The sequence below is a fragment of the Cynara cardunculus genome, assembly GCF_001531365.2.
Source record: "Cynara cardunculus var. scolymus isolate 2C chromosome LG 13, CcrdV1, whole genome shotgun sequence".
In the NCBI taxonomy this organism is placed as follows: domain Eukaryota; kingdom Viridiplantae; phylum Streptophyta; class Magnoliopsida; order Asterales; family Asteraceae; genus Cynara; species Cynara cardunculus.
The window spans coordinates 35,460,983-35,475,005 of record NC_037540.1 but is presented as its reverse complement, the minus strand read 5'-3'; the positions used below and the strand labels follow the sequence as shown (position 1 = coordinate 35,475,005).

Sequence of the window (14,023 nt, the reverse complement as noted above, 5' to 3'; positions counted from 1 at the left end):
ACAAAATATAGCGAGAAACCGGGAATTGTGAACGTTTTTTGCGTTTTTGAAGAATTGAAAAGTTGGTATGTTAAACTCTCAACCAAAACTACATATTTATAGTGTTTTGAGGCCAAAAACAACAAAAAAAAGGGTATATAATGGCTATAATTTTTCAAAAAAAATGGGCCGGACAGGTACTTAACCAGTCCCGGTCACACAAAACCGACAAAATCAGTAACCTGACATAACCGACGGTCTCATAACCGGTCCTCATCGGTCCTAGTCGGTCCTGGTTCCGACCCTCCGAAGTCCCAAGACGGTTTGGGCCGATTTGGCCCTCACTAGTTATACCTTCAATTGGGCCCAAAAAAAAATTACCCTTGAAAAATTCACCACTTCGATTTGTTGGAAGATTGGACTCTCACTCTCGATCTCTCTCTGCTCTCAGTCTCTAACTCTCTTCTGGTATATGTATTCGATCGACCCCATCACCGTTTCAAACAACAAAGAAAACACCGCGAAAGAGAGAGCAATTTACACTCGTAACCAATCACCCATCTACTTCACTAAGGTATCAATTATCGTTTTCTGATGATTTATATGATACCCTAGTTCTTTGTTAGTGATGGGAATTCGACCGTTCCTGTGTTGCTTTCGAACGTATCTTCAGTTCAATAGCTTAGAAGAACTAACTGGTAATGCCATGTGTTTTTAACTTGTTTTAGATGTTCATTTGTATCTAGATTTGGTGGTGGCATAAGGGTTTATTATATAGTTTGATTTTGCATTGTTCCTGGATGGAATTATTGATCCTAAATACAGGTGTATCTTCTTGAAAGCCTACGGTGTTTGATTTTGTAGGAAAGTTCTGAGTCTTTGGTTGATATGAAGTTCTTTTTTGCCAGTATTTGAAAAGGAATCATGAGGAACATAGGTCGGTTAAATTTGATTCTACTTCTTGAATGACAAGAAGTTGACTTCACTTGTCTGGATTGTGTATTCGTGATTTGTATCTAGCTATAACAAGTGTCCAGGTAGTGTTGAGTTCCCATCAACATAGTAAACATACCAAGGGGCCGTTTACCCAAATGCTTACTCGGTAAGTGCTTACCGATAGGATTCAACATTATAATTTATTTTTATACGTAAGATTTTAGTACATCAAAACATATCGAATGCAACAAGTTACCGGGTAAGTGCTTACCTGGGTAAGAGTCGTCATCCTTACTTACCGGGTAAGACTCTCTATCCTTTTCATTGCTCTTACCCGGTAAGATTCTTGGCCCTTCTCATGTTCATCCGATAATGAAATTTATCCGGTAAGCACTTACCAAGTAAGTGTTTAGTAAACGACCCCTAAGTGATATTGAGGACTAGTGATTTTCTGTTGGATTTGCCTCAATTTGAATAACTCTATCCTCATCGGCTCAGTTGGAAAGCTATCGATCTTAATGCTGGTTCTATATTAGGTTACCAAGTCTGGCATCCTGGAAAATATATAAGCTACTACCTCCTTTGCTTAATAAATTACACTTTAATCTTCTCTTTGCTTAAACAATATAGAAAAAGGCACAAATAATGATGAAGATACCGAAGCAGCAGTTCTATTATAAGTTGATAATCATGATGTTGAAATAGGCTATATAGATCATCACAGAAAGAAAGTAATTGAACAGACCAAATATGGGGTTCATTATATGACAATATATGAGATGAATATAGCATAAGAATTAAAAATATTAACTGCAAAATACGAGGAAGCAGTAATAACAATATTCTAGGAGTGATAGGAATCCATACTTGTAACAATTGCTTGCTTGAAGGTTACAACGAGAAAGTAGCTATTAACAATCATTGAATATTCAAAGTGGACAAGTCAAAAGATTTTGAAAGGGAAGGAGAACAAATTTTGAGGAACATGAAGTGATGACCGAAGTGCATATGGGTTTGTGTTTCGGATATAGCTATCCAAGTTGGAGTGAGCTTATCGCTCTTCTTAGAATGCTACAATTCTCTTTATTAGATTTTTCTTTAGAAAATCTTGCTTGAACATTGTCTGAGATAGTAGGTAAGTTTGATTTTAGTACATTCCTTTGTTCACGCTAATGACTTGTTATTTTCTATTTAATATCACTTCTTATTCATTCAGATCTGTTGCTGAGATTCTAAGAGAATATTAAGTTAGCATCATCATGGACACAAAATCGTTAGCAAAATCAAAGAGAGCACATTCTCAGCATCATAAGAAACATCATCCAAATCAAAAGGTGAAAGGTAGTGCTAGCTCTGTAGGAGCCACCGGCGTGGACAAGGCACCAGGGAAAGTAGTTAAAGAAAAACCTCGTCATTCTCAGGGCCCAGCTGCACTTCCCTCTAATTGGGACCGATATGAGGATGAAAAGGATCCCATTACAGAAGATCAAAAAGATGGTCAATCTAGTCAACCAAGTGACATTGTTATACCTAAAAGCAAAGGTGCAGATTACAGTTACTTGATCTCTGAGGCCAAGTCCCAGAATTCTACGAGGTTCTCTTCAGAAATCTTTCCATCTCTTGATGATTTTGTTTCTGGTATGCATATTCCTTTCAATTGCTTTTTGTAATTGCAATTTTCTTTCTCTTTTCATATATTCATTATCTAAATGTATAGCCTTTTGATCATCGAGAAGATTCATAAATATTGCTTTGATGGTAAAATTTTCCTTTTGTGTTTGTTTTTTTGCCCCCTCTTCTTCCTACAACTATTTTAGGGGTAGGCTAACACATAGTTGTTAAAAGCGTGCCTAGGCTCTGAGGCTCATGGTCTTGGGCTTTTTTTAAACTCTAGCCGCGGCGTATTCACGAGGCTCACTAAGGCGCTACGCCTTGGCTAAAGTGCCTTGTGGGCCTAGCCGCCTAGGTGCGCCTCGTAAAGAGTGATTAAAAGTTACTAAATAGATGACATAAGTCGAACCCTAATATTAAATACCCAGTCCTTAGAACTTCAAGTATCCTTCTCTATAAATACCCAGACCTTAAATATTCACGGCTCATGCTTTAAACCCTTCTCCCTTCCGCCTCTATCAAAGTCCTGCTGGTTGCTGCATTGGAGGCTTGTACTTGCTGCATATTTGAGTTGTGTATAGCTGTATGTGTGTATATATATTATATATATTTTGATAAGATGTGCCTCATATTTCTGAGGCCCGTGCCTCATGCATTCGCCTTGCACCTAGACCCCAGGACCCCTTTGCACCTAAGTGTGCCTTAAGCCTTTAACATCTTTGGGCTAAAAATAAAATCCAATAGAATTCAATGGTCTACATTGGAGATGATCAACCCTTCTTATATAGTGTTGCCTTAGTTTCTTCTCAATCAATGCTACTTGGCCTTCTTTTCTGTCTTGATTTGTAATTCTATCAACAATCTTTCACAATTTCATTCAGTTTCTAGGGGTTGGCCATTTTTCTTAAATGTACATCAATGGTAAGAAGGGGTGCCTATTTGTAGTACTTTCAGTGAAACTGGTATAGTTTGTGCTGATCTTAGCTTGTAAATCGAAGTTTTTTTATTGCTTGTCAATACATTCATTTACTAAATCTCTGTTATAGTCCAATTGCATAACCTTTTTTATATGTTAGTCTCGTACATGTGTTTGTGTTTTTTTATATGAAATGATATATAAATCTTGAATCTGCTTTATCTTGACAGTATGTAATTTTGATTTCATTACTTTATAGAAGGATGGTTTATAACAGTTGCTGATTTGGGCTCTCAACAAAATTGCTGCATATGATATATATATATATATATATATATATATATATGGGAGGTTCAAATGAGAAGGCTAGATATTGTGAGAAAGTAAGAAGGGAAGAAGAGAAGGTTCATATGTGAAAAATCCGAAAAAATCTATCTGGAGATGCATACGTGGACCGACATTACAGATTATTCATATAGGTTCACATAGATACGCATCTTCAAGTGGATTTTTTCAATGATTCACATATGAACCCTCCCTTCTTACCTTCTCATGATATTTAGCCTTATATATGTGTGTGTGTAGGATTGATAATGCATCTTTTATTTCCAGAAAAACAACATTTTGTATTTAAATAATGCATATTTGATGCTTCTAAAATTCATTTTGTTGACGCCACTTGACCAAGATTGTCCTTGCTTCTTGTTAGACACGAGGAAACATTTGCTTTTTAAAATTTGTCTGCAAAAAAAAATCTGATGGAGAACCTACTTTCCAGGGGGGGCTTCTGTTTCAAAAACATTCCCAATAAAATGGTCACTAAATCAGCCGATTCTATTAATGGGCATTGTTAGCCTGGTGTGTTACTAGGCTTATTAACGTATCTCCAATAAGCATGTAAGCTATGCTGTTATATCGGTCTATATACAAAATATCGGTCAAGACCGATATTCGATATATCGGCTATGTCGGTGATATATCGGTCCAAAATAGCGGTAACATAATATTTCTTAGATTATATATATAATATGCATTAATTAGAGTTTAGAAATATAGTTTCAAAATTAAAACATCACATCATCTAAAGTGTTCAAAAACGAGCTAATCGCAAGCAATAGGTTCGGCATCCGAGAAAAGAAGCCAAACCGTGACTCCGTGAGAAGTCTGAAGTTGTGAGAAGTCTGAAGTCGTGATTCGTGAAGTGAACTAGGTGTCTGTGAAGTGTGAAGTCGTAACTCGTAAAGATGAAAAGAAAGGAAGAAGACCGTTGGAAGGCAAACTATTAATTTATGACCGAATAATATATGTTACCAAGCCCATGAAATAACAAAAGCCCAAATAATTGAACCCTAAAAAATCGATATATCGGTCCGATATATACATCAAAATATCGCTAAATATCGGGAAAAATCGGAAAATATCGCCGATAATATCGAGGACGATATTTTGACCGATATTTATGCAGCGATATTTTGCCTAGGTCCGATGATATATCGCCGATATATCGACGATATATCACGATATTAACAGCATAGCATGTAAGATATTACTGAATGTTGCGGTTCCAATTCTTGCAATAAACATGTGTCTGAGTAATTTGGCATATGAAAAGGTAAGCATTTTTTAGCAGTATAGAAGATTAAATCATGTTTGTTAGATTTTGGTCAGGGAAAAGATGCGTTCTTTACTGTCCGAGGAGAAAGCTTACTATCATCAATTCAAAATGACAGTTTCTTTGTGGAGGATAAGAAACCTGCAAACTATGAGGTACTTTATTTTTTGTTGAGCAGGCTTTACGGTATTTTATTTTGATAGATAAATGCTAGTTTTGATGCACTGCCTTTCTAGTTGTAGATACCTATTATCTTTGGTACCAGTTCCGTTACACCCTTATTCATTGGTTATTTCTGTTGATCAATGCCAATCAACGGTTGATGAACTCCATAAGCTACCGTAAATTAGGGTGACAATTTCGTTATGACTTGGTTTGCTGAACGTCCTGACTTCATCCTGTTAAGTTTATATCATTTCATTCATGGTTAAATAGGATGGTTGTCAACTTCTAGGGTATTCGTTTCCATCCAGGAGCACCAAACTGGATAGCTTAATCTTTTGAAATCGAAGCAGTAGGGCTGAAAAGGCAATAATGCATTTAAAATTTGAAAGTCCTTAAGACTATAGACATGCAATTCTTACACCTTTGTCTATAGAATGGTCTAAAAGGATTTTCAGTCGGCATTGAATCATCCGAAAATTTATGTCATTACGAGTTCTATTGGCAGTTGCCAAAATTTACAGATGACACTTTCTCGAAGCCTTAAAAGCTTCAACATTATCTTGTCCCCGCTCTGTCCTAGCGATAGAGGTGTGCGTGCAATTCATACGAGTCAGGTCCCACGTTAGTGCTGATTTACCTCCCCCATGATGATCGTGGGGCTGGTGGCGTGGGGCGTCTCAGAGGGTGGCGTCTACCCATTTTTTCTTTTCTTGGCTTTTTATTTTTGGAGAGGTTTTGACACCAAGAAAGTTAGTCTCTTCTGCCATGTGCCAAAAGTTTCAGTTTCCATTTTGTAGATTTCTACATCTTTATAAAATAATGCATGTATCCTCAACTTTCAAGCCAAGTAACTAAACTGTAGGGAAAGGCTACAAGTAACCCTTCATGCAATAACAAAAATTGACGAAAATACCCCTCTTGTATCCCAATTCTTATTGGCTCATTGTGAACCAGCAGATATTGAACGAAAGCATCTACTATTCCCCTTCTTTATGCATCCTATTTCATACACAATACTTACTATTGAAATGAATCAACTGCCGATAAACCTTCTTGCGTTTGTAGGCTTCATTTCTCTCGCTGAATTTGCAAGCTCTTTCAGAACAACTTGCGAAAATAGATTTACCAAAACGGCTTTTCATGGAAGCCGATTTGTTCCCTCCAGAACTGGTATGTAGTACTCTATTTACATTTAACCTTACATTAACTTTTTTTGGTTGATTGGTTTGAGTTTGGCTCCAATGGTCAAAAGTACCAGGAGGTCCCAGGTTCAAATCCAAGGAGGAATAAAAATCCCCTTGTGGCCACGGAGGTTCAAATGCTGTGACTCTTGGCTATCTGCAAAGCAGGTGGTTGCCCTGGGATCAGTCGGCTCGCATAGCGGGTTGGATATCCAGGTTAATAAAAAAAAGGAACTTTTTTGGTTGATTTGCATAAGTTCTATGCTGTCATCTACAGAGCTACCGACCTTCAGCGGTTGGCCCCTATCCACATGGATTGGTAAAAAATGGGGGTATAAAAGATCCATTGTTACACTAAATAGGAATTAGTACAAACTTCGCTACATTTTGATGCATTTTGTTCCTTTGTTTAATACTTTCTTTTGCCTTCTGGCAGTATTGTGAAATAGAAGAACGCCATAAATCTAGCCAGGGTCACGATAGCACGAATAGAAATGAGTTACCAGCGAATAACAATCATGAAATCACATCATACGACACCACCAAGAGCCGCCACCATTCTGTTCAGGACCCTGCTAGCAGTACCCGTTTGAACCCAATGATGCAGCCCACACCAAATTCAAATCCAAAATCTGTTGCAAAGCCAAGTGCGGAGCAATCAAACTTCAAACCAGAAACAGCTGAAGCAGAACTTGATATGCTGCTTGATTCTTTTGCTGATACTAACTTGAAAGAAACGGCCTCAACCTCAAAGAAAACGACGATAGCTATTGATATTGATGATACCCTCGATGACCTACTCAAGGAAACATCGACTCCGGCTTTGCTAGATCAGAGCGGTGCACCACCGTCTCACGAGCCGAGGTCCACTCCTCTTGGTTCCATATCGCACCCATCCCAACCTGTGTCCAAGTTTGAACCAGGTGATGATTTCGATTCATGGTTAGATACCATCTGACTCCGTTTTCGATACACATGCGAAATACAAAAAACCATTCGAAGTTGGTCGTTCGTTTTTGAATCAGCAGAATGGAAGGTGGATTTTAATCCGTGTACTTCAGTGTGTGTTTGGTATACAGGACCGGAAAGAACGAAAACTAATTGTTACAGGTTTGATTTACGACATCAAACCAAGACAAGACAAGACATAACGAAGTGGGACAAAATGCATTTTTTTTTTACCCATCAAAAGAGGTGGAACAAATGTCAGGTGATGGACATTATTGGTAAATTACTAAACTATTCATTTGCAGTTAAAATCTTTAAAACCTTGCACATTTCTTTCACTCACCCATCAGTACAGTCTCGTCCACATACCAAGTGCACCGTCAAAGTATTACCATGTAATTATTTAGGTGATGCGTTGGCAGGAAATCTTAGTTTTGTGTATTTTATACGACATTTTATCGAGCATCTTGGTCAATGAAATTGTATATTGTTATATCAAACATCTTGCCAGAGCCCGAACAGGTCCTGAGCATGGTCTCGGAAGATGGTCTAATGAGCCCGGTTAAGGCCGACATTCCATGGTCTCCGAACCGGTTGGATATTCAGGTTAATCAAAAAAATTAGAGTGATTTTTATATCAATTTTTTGAAATATAAAGAGTTATATAAAATAATAATGCATTTGATCTGATTGATAGATAAAAATTTAAAAAAGATCATTTATCTCGTCAATATTACGGTTTTAAAGAATTATTTGAACTTATGAACTTTATTTTATTTTTTTCATTTAAAAAATAATATAAAAAATACAATATTCATTTTTTTTAAAGCTCCTTTGGATATAAACATAAAGATAAAATAAGGAACAGTGGATGTACTTGGGGGGTTTGTGATTGCTTATAAAAACAACTTATTGATTTATTTCGATGTGACATCGGTAATAAGCACTTTTGAATGTTTGGATAAACGGCTTATATCGATGTCAAATCGGTAATAAAAAGTTTTTGAATAAGTTAAACTATTTTATTAATAATATAATAATAAAATGTCTTTTATTAAAATGACCAAAGCACAATATTGTACTTTTAAATTAGAAAATATTATATGTGTGTATTCACATATAAAAGCTTCTATTTTTTTTTACTTTAATATAAAATCATATGTGATTTTATAATTTATACATTAACGATTTTTTTTTGTTTTGTTAGATAGTTTGCGTTCTCACTTGAACATTTCTTTTAATACATATATATACATACACACACACATACATAGATATATATATATATACATAGATATATATATATATATATATATATCAGGTTTTTGGACGGATCAGGTAGCTAAAGATCAAACCCAACCTGAACCCAAATATCTACCCACAAGATGGGTTTCAGATTTTCGGATTTCGGGAAATTTGGCTTTGGCACAAACACCTTTTTTTTATTAGGGTTCGAATTTCAGACTATTCAGGAAACCCTAGTTCACACTTAATTCAAAACAATAGGTAAACAATAACTTTTTATCAACGGTTACTTGAGTCAGATTTCTTATCCCAATCAGTACTTATCTAATTTATTTATTTTTGGTAAAAAAGCCCCTTAGTAAAGTAAAAGGACTAGAAATTAAGTTTGGGTAAACTATTGGGGACTAAAATTGAAATTCACCTTGAAAACACCTCTCCACGTATAATAAACAAGGCCAAATAAATACATAACGAAGCAAGTGACGTCATTGTAAAAGGCGGCCTTCAGCATGAAACACACCGCCGTATTCTGGACTTCAACTCTCATTAATTCGTACAAAAGTCCACAAATACACCTAAGTTTGCACCAAAAAGGTAATGCCTATTAGTTTGAACTTGGTTCTAAAAGATCAAAAAGTACTAAAAGGTCCTGATTTAAATTCAAGGAGAAATAAAAATTCATTTGTAGTCACGGAGGTTTAAATACGGTGACTCCGGACTATTTGCAAAACAGGTGGTTGCTCTGTGATTAGTCGGCTCGCATAACGGGTTGGATATCTAGGTTAATAAAAAAAATGGAAAAGAAATGGGTTAAAATAGTCATTTCTTTTATAAATTAGTCTTCTAATCCTTCTTTTTTATGATTTATTAAAATATCATTACGTCTGCAAGTTTTACGTCCATCATTTGTAGATCCAGTTAAAAGACAAAAAAATTATCAGATTTGACTCAGGTCTGCAATTGCGATGACGAGGTCTACAATTTGAATTTATTTTTTGTTTTTAGCTAAGTCTGCAAGTGGGATGCGAGACTGACGGAAGTAGTGATATTTGAAGGATTATAAGACCAATTTATGTAAAAGAAATGATTATTTGACCAATTTCCCAAAATATAATCTATTTTTTCTATTTTAAAATGAATTTTTATTTTTTGAATTATTAAGTTCATGAGCTTTTTTAAATTAATAAACTATTGGAATTTCTTATTTTCAATGCTTAAGTTCCGGAATAGTTTTTGAATAAATAAATTATCGAACTTTTAAAAATTGGTTACCTGCATTTTTTTAGCAAAAAGAAGTAGATGTAACGGGATATGAAGGTTTTAAAATAATTAATAAAAACTTAAATCAGTTTTGTCATTCTCAAACCCCACGTGATTTAAATCTAAATCAATTTCTAAAAGTTCAAAAGGTTATTTATTAAAAAAAATTATTCAACGACTTAGATCATTTAAAATAATAAAGGAAAGAGAAATTACAGATTTGGTTCTTGTGGTTATTTGCAAATTATAAATTGGGTCCCCCAAATGAAATGTTTACAAGTGTGGTCACCGTGGTTTCAATATTGTTATGGATTAGGTCCCTCCTTCTAACTTCGTTAAAAATGTTTCGTTAAGTCAGGGATATTTTGGTCATTTTATCCACTTCTTTTTATAAAAGATTGAAAACGGGTTCATACGTTGAATCTGGATTTTTTTTCAGATCATGATTTTTGGGGGAAAAACCAAATTCAGCTTATGAACCCGTTTTTAATCTTTTTTAAAAAGATTAGCATGTGAATATAACAAATATATTCAATGCAACGAATGTACTTTATATATGAGACTTTTTGATGTTCATCTTACCAATACTTCCATTCAATCATTGATAGCTAGAAAAAGCGTATATATGAATGTTAAGACAGAGTAATAGAATGTACTTTATATATGAGACTTTTTGACGTTCATCTTACCAAGACTTTCATTCAATCATTGATAGCTAGAAAAAGCGTATATATGAATGTTAAGAAAGAGTAATATAATGTACTTTATATATGAGACTTTTTTATGTTCATCTCTCAAAAACTTTCATTCAATCATTGATAGCTTGAAAAAACGTATCTATGAATGTTAAGACAGAGTAATAGATATTCTGTAAAATTTGTTTAGTGTAGAAAAGATAAAGCAACCAATGCTTCAAAATAAGCTCAAATTGATAAACAATATAGATTACAAAATTTATCAGACTCGATTTGTGATCAAAAAGACTTGAAGGGGGACATATATCCTTCTTTTTCAAAATATCAGTATTCTCCAAATAAGAAACTGATAGATAATGAGCTGGGTGCCCCAAGTATTAATGAAACACTTATCGTCTAGTAACAAGTAATAATGGTATATGAGCTCCTCGTTCGGTTTATGCATCCTTAGATTTCAACACAAAAATAGAACTCAGTGCAAGTATACACCTTGAACTACTATCATCTTGTAATAAGTAATAATGGTATAAGTACCAGATATCGTTTCCACAGAGAAATCTTTGTAAAGTTCTTCAAAAGTCTAGTCTTTAAAAACTAATTTCAGATGACGAATTCGAGGGATTTGTTTTATCTAAAATTGGGTGGTTTAATTAGCAACTAAGAAAATATTAGTTATAAAAAGAAGTACATGATGCAAAGGTTGATTAAGACATAAAACAGGTGATCCAGTACAAAGATGACATAACACTCTTGTCACAGTTCTATAATACCACAAGATGTTATAGATTATCATAGTATCAACTATCAAGTCAGACTGCCTCTTAAGAGTACACACAGGCCAATGTGCTATCGATACGATATCATTTATGTTAGACGTCGTGAATCCTAGCACAGCTGAGTGTTACCATCCTACACCGTAAAAGTATAATACTTGTCAGATACTAAAGCTCTTTATAGTCTTTTTCTATTACCTCAGGTTTTCTTATTTATATTAACTCTGAAAGTTAATGCATTTTCATATATAAAATTAGTTGTCAATTAATTCAACGTAATCTTCAATGAAGTATTAATCATTTGAAACAAATAGTTAGACAATAATGCTAATAAGACATTTATGTACTTTCACTTCGGTTTTGATCTTAATTTTCTCTTACACCCCAAGCTAAGGCATTATAGCCCATCATCGTTCAGTTTCTTCTCGCGAAAGATGTAAAGACTGAAAAATAAATAACTGATGCGGAAAAGTAAGTTGCAGAAATTAAATTGCGAAAATGTAAAAGACTGTAAATTAAAGTGCAGAAATATAAATGACTGAAATATAAATTGCTAGAATGTAAATTGCAGGAAAGTAAATTGCAGTAAAGTAAATTGCATAAATTAAAATACTGGAAATTAAAGTACTGAAAAGTAAAAGACGAGAAGTTAAATTGCAAAAAATTAAAGTACAGAAAAGTAAATTACAGAAAATAAAATACTGGAAATTAAAAAAAATTACTCTAAAAGAGATGACATAAAATAAAAATAAGTACTTGCAAAAATTAAGGAAACTTGCACTTTAAGTTGCGAAACTTTCAAAATTATTTTCGTCACTAAAAGTGAGAGAATACTTGGAAAACTGATTTTTATCTAAGGAAATTAATCGTGAGCTACCAAGGATGAAATCCAATGTATTGTAACAATAATCGATTAATTCCACTTTGTAACTAAAACTAAAAAGCTTTTGAAAATTACAAGTAATAAAAAAAAAGGAGATGAAACTTGAATACCTGAACTTAGATTAATGCTTTAGCACAAAATAACACTTGACAATTTCGGTTCTGGAAAAAGCAAGGAAACCGAAAGCTAAAATACTAGAGAGGAAATATTAAACCCAAAAGTTAAAGTGATAAGTTTAAAAGCTTAGGAACAACTCCTAATTATAAGGTATTTAAGCCTTACATTAGAAGATAGGTTAAAAGTATAAAAGAAGGCTTATAAGGTAAGTTAGCCTAAAGCCTAACCCTTAAATCTGCAGTAAATCTCGTCAGCCCATGGTTTCGGCCCAAAACAAAAAAAGTGTGTCCCACTGCTTGCTCCTGTAGAACTTCTGCAGTATCACCCCAGCAAAATACTCTTGTAGGACTGCTACAATACTGACTAGAAACCTTAAAGATCTACATAATTAACAAAATAATATAAGATTATGACATAATACTACTAATTTATATAAAAGTGGAAATTTACATAAAATGACTCAATTTAGACACTAATGGACAAATTAAGAAAATGATGTAATATAGTTAATAAATTAACATATATCACATAATCAGGAGATGAGTAAATTTGTAATAAGGGTTGCATAATCAGGAGATGTGTAAATTTGTAATACATGTGGCATAATCACGAGCCAGGTATATTGGGATAAAGGTGATAATCAATTTTTTTGTAAACGATGATCTTTTGATAATGGGATATTATTATCGCATCTTTATGATGCAATGAATTTGGGTTGGATTCAAAATGTTATTTCTATCGCATCTTTGAGATACGACAAGATGGGTTTATCGCACAGTTATGGTTATCGCATCCTTGGGGTGCGACTAGTTTGTTTATCGCATCCTTGTGGTGCGACAAGTATGTTCATCACATCCTTGAGGTGCGACAAGTTGGGGTTATCGTATGTATGTGATGCAATAAAAAGAGTTGTGGGTTATCACATCTAATGGTGCGAGGAAATATGTTATCGCATCTGAATGATGCGACAAGTTGATGTGTTATATGTTTGATGCGACAAGTTGGTTATTATATTTGTTTAATGGAATAAAGTGGAGTTGTCTCATTCATATAATGCGATAAATGAAGGTTTGATACAATAAATGTTATATACATATTGTCTTTTCAAAGATTGACTTTCCAAAAATGTTTTGGTGATTTTCACCCTGTAATATCAATCAATGGGATTACAAGTCGGGCACATGTGAAAGTTAAAGGGAAGAGAAAGATGTGAAAGGAAATTGATATTGTTTTACATCTGTGGATTTTTGGGAAGCTGAAAATGTACATGATTCTGTAAATTTGTGTTATTCAAGTCATGTAATTATGTAAGCAAAAAAATTTGTAGCTAATTTTATCTGTAGCAATATGAATATATCTGAAACCAATGTATATATTTGTATTTCATGTTATATGGAATATATGTGTTTTATGCAAAGCAACAAATGGGAGTTGGGGTATTACAATTTTTGTGGTCATTTTGTGAGTAAACTTTGAAAAGTGGTCATTTTGCTAGTGTATCATGTATAAACTGGTCATTTTGGGTAATTTCCCAAATAAAATTGGTCAACTTCACATATTCTAATTAATTAGTAATTTTTCAAAAACTATAATTGATAATTAAATTAAATATTTTACTAAAATCATTTAACTCAATTTTATTATCTTTGAAACAAAATAAGTATAAGTTTGAATTTTATATAATTTACATAAATATTATTAG

The 14,023-nt window shown here is 33.9% G+C and overlaps 1 protein-coding gene across 2 annotated transcripts; it reads left to right on the top strand.

Annotated features, from left to right (window-relative positions):
* The first annotated feature begins 435 nt into the window (after positions 1 to 435).
* On the top strand, positions 436 to 7,800 carry LOC112524185. 2 transcript variants are annotated; one of them, XM_025133904.1, is made up of 5 exons: positions 436 to 553; positions 2,132 to 2,553; positions 5,100 to 5,209; positions 6,285 to 6,389; positions 6,837 to 7,800. In XM_025133904.1, exons 2-5 carry the CDS (start codon positions 2,175 to 2,177, stop codon positions 7,356 to 7,358), a joined length of 1,116 nt encoding a protein of 371 aa, XP_024989672.1. In that variant the 5' UTR covers positions 436 to 553; positions 2,132 to 2,174; the 3' UTR covers positions 7,359 to 7,800. The 2 variants fall into 2 exon arrangements, with proteins under 2 accessions (XP_024989672.1, XP_024989673.1); XM_025133905.1 differs by lacking the exon at positions 436 to 553 and having other exon boundaries at positions 1,684 to 2,553.
* Positions 7,801 to 14,023: the final 6,223 nt, after the last annotated feature.

Excerpts from the sequence above, each read along its gene's own strand:
- LOC112524185 (XM_025133904.1), top strand. The coding sequence starts at position 2,175 with ATGGACACAAAATCGTTAGCAAAATCAAAGAGAGCACATTCTCAGCAT. Across the intron at positions 5,210-6,284 it reads AGAAACCTGCAAACTATGAG|GCTTCATTTCTCTCGCTGAA; the intron begins GTACTTTATTTT and ends TTGCGTTTGTAG. Across the intron at positions 6,390-6,836 it reads ATTTGTTCCCTCCAGAACTG|TATTGTGAAATAGAAGAACG; the intron begins GTATGTAGTACT and ends GCCTTCTGGCAG.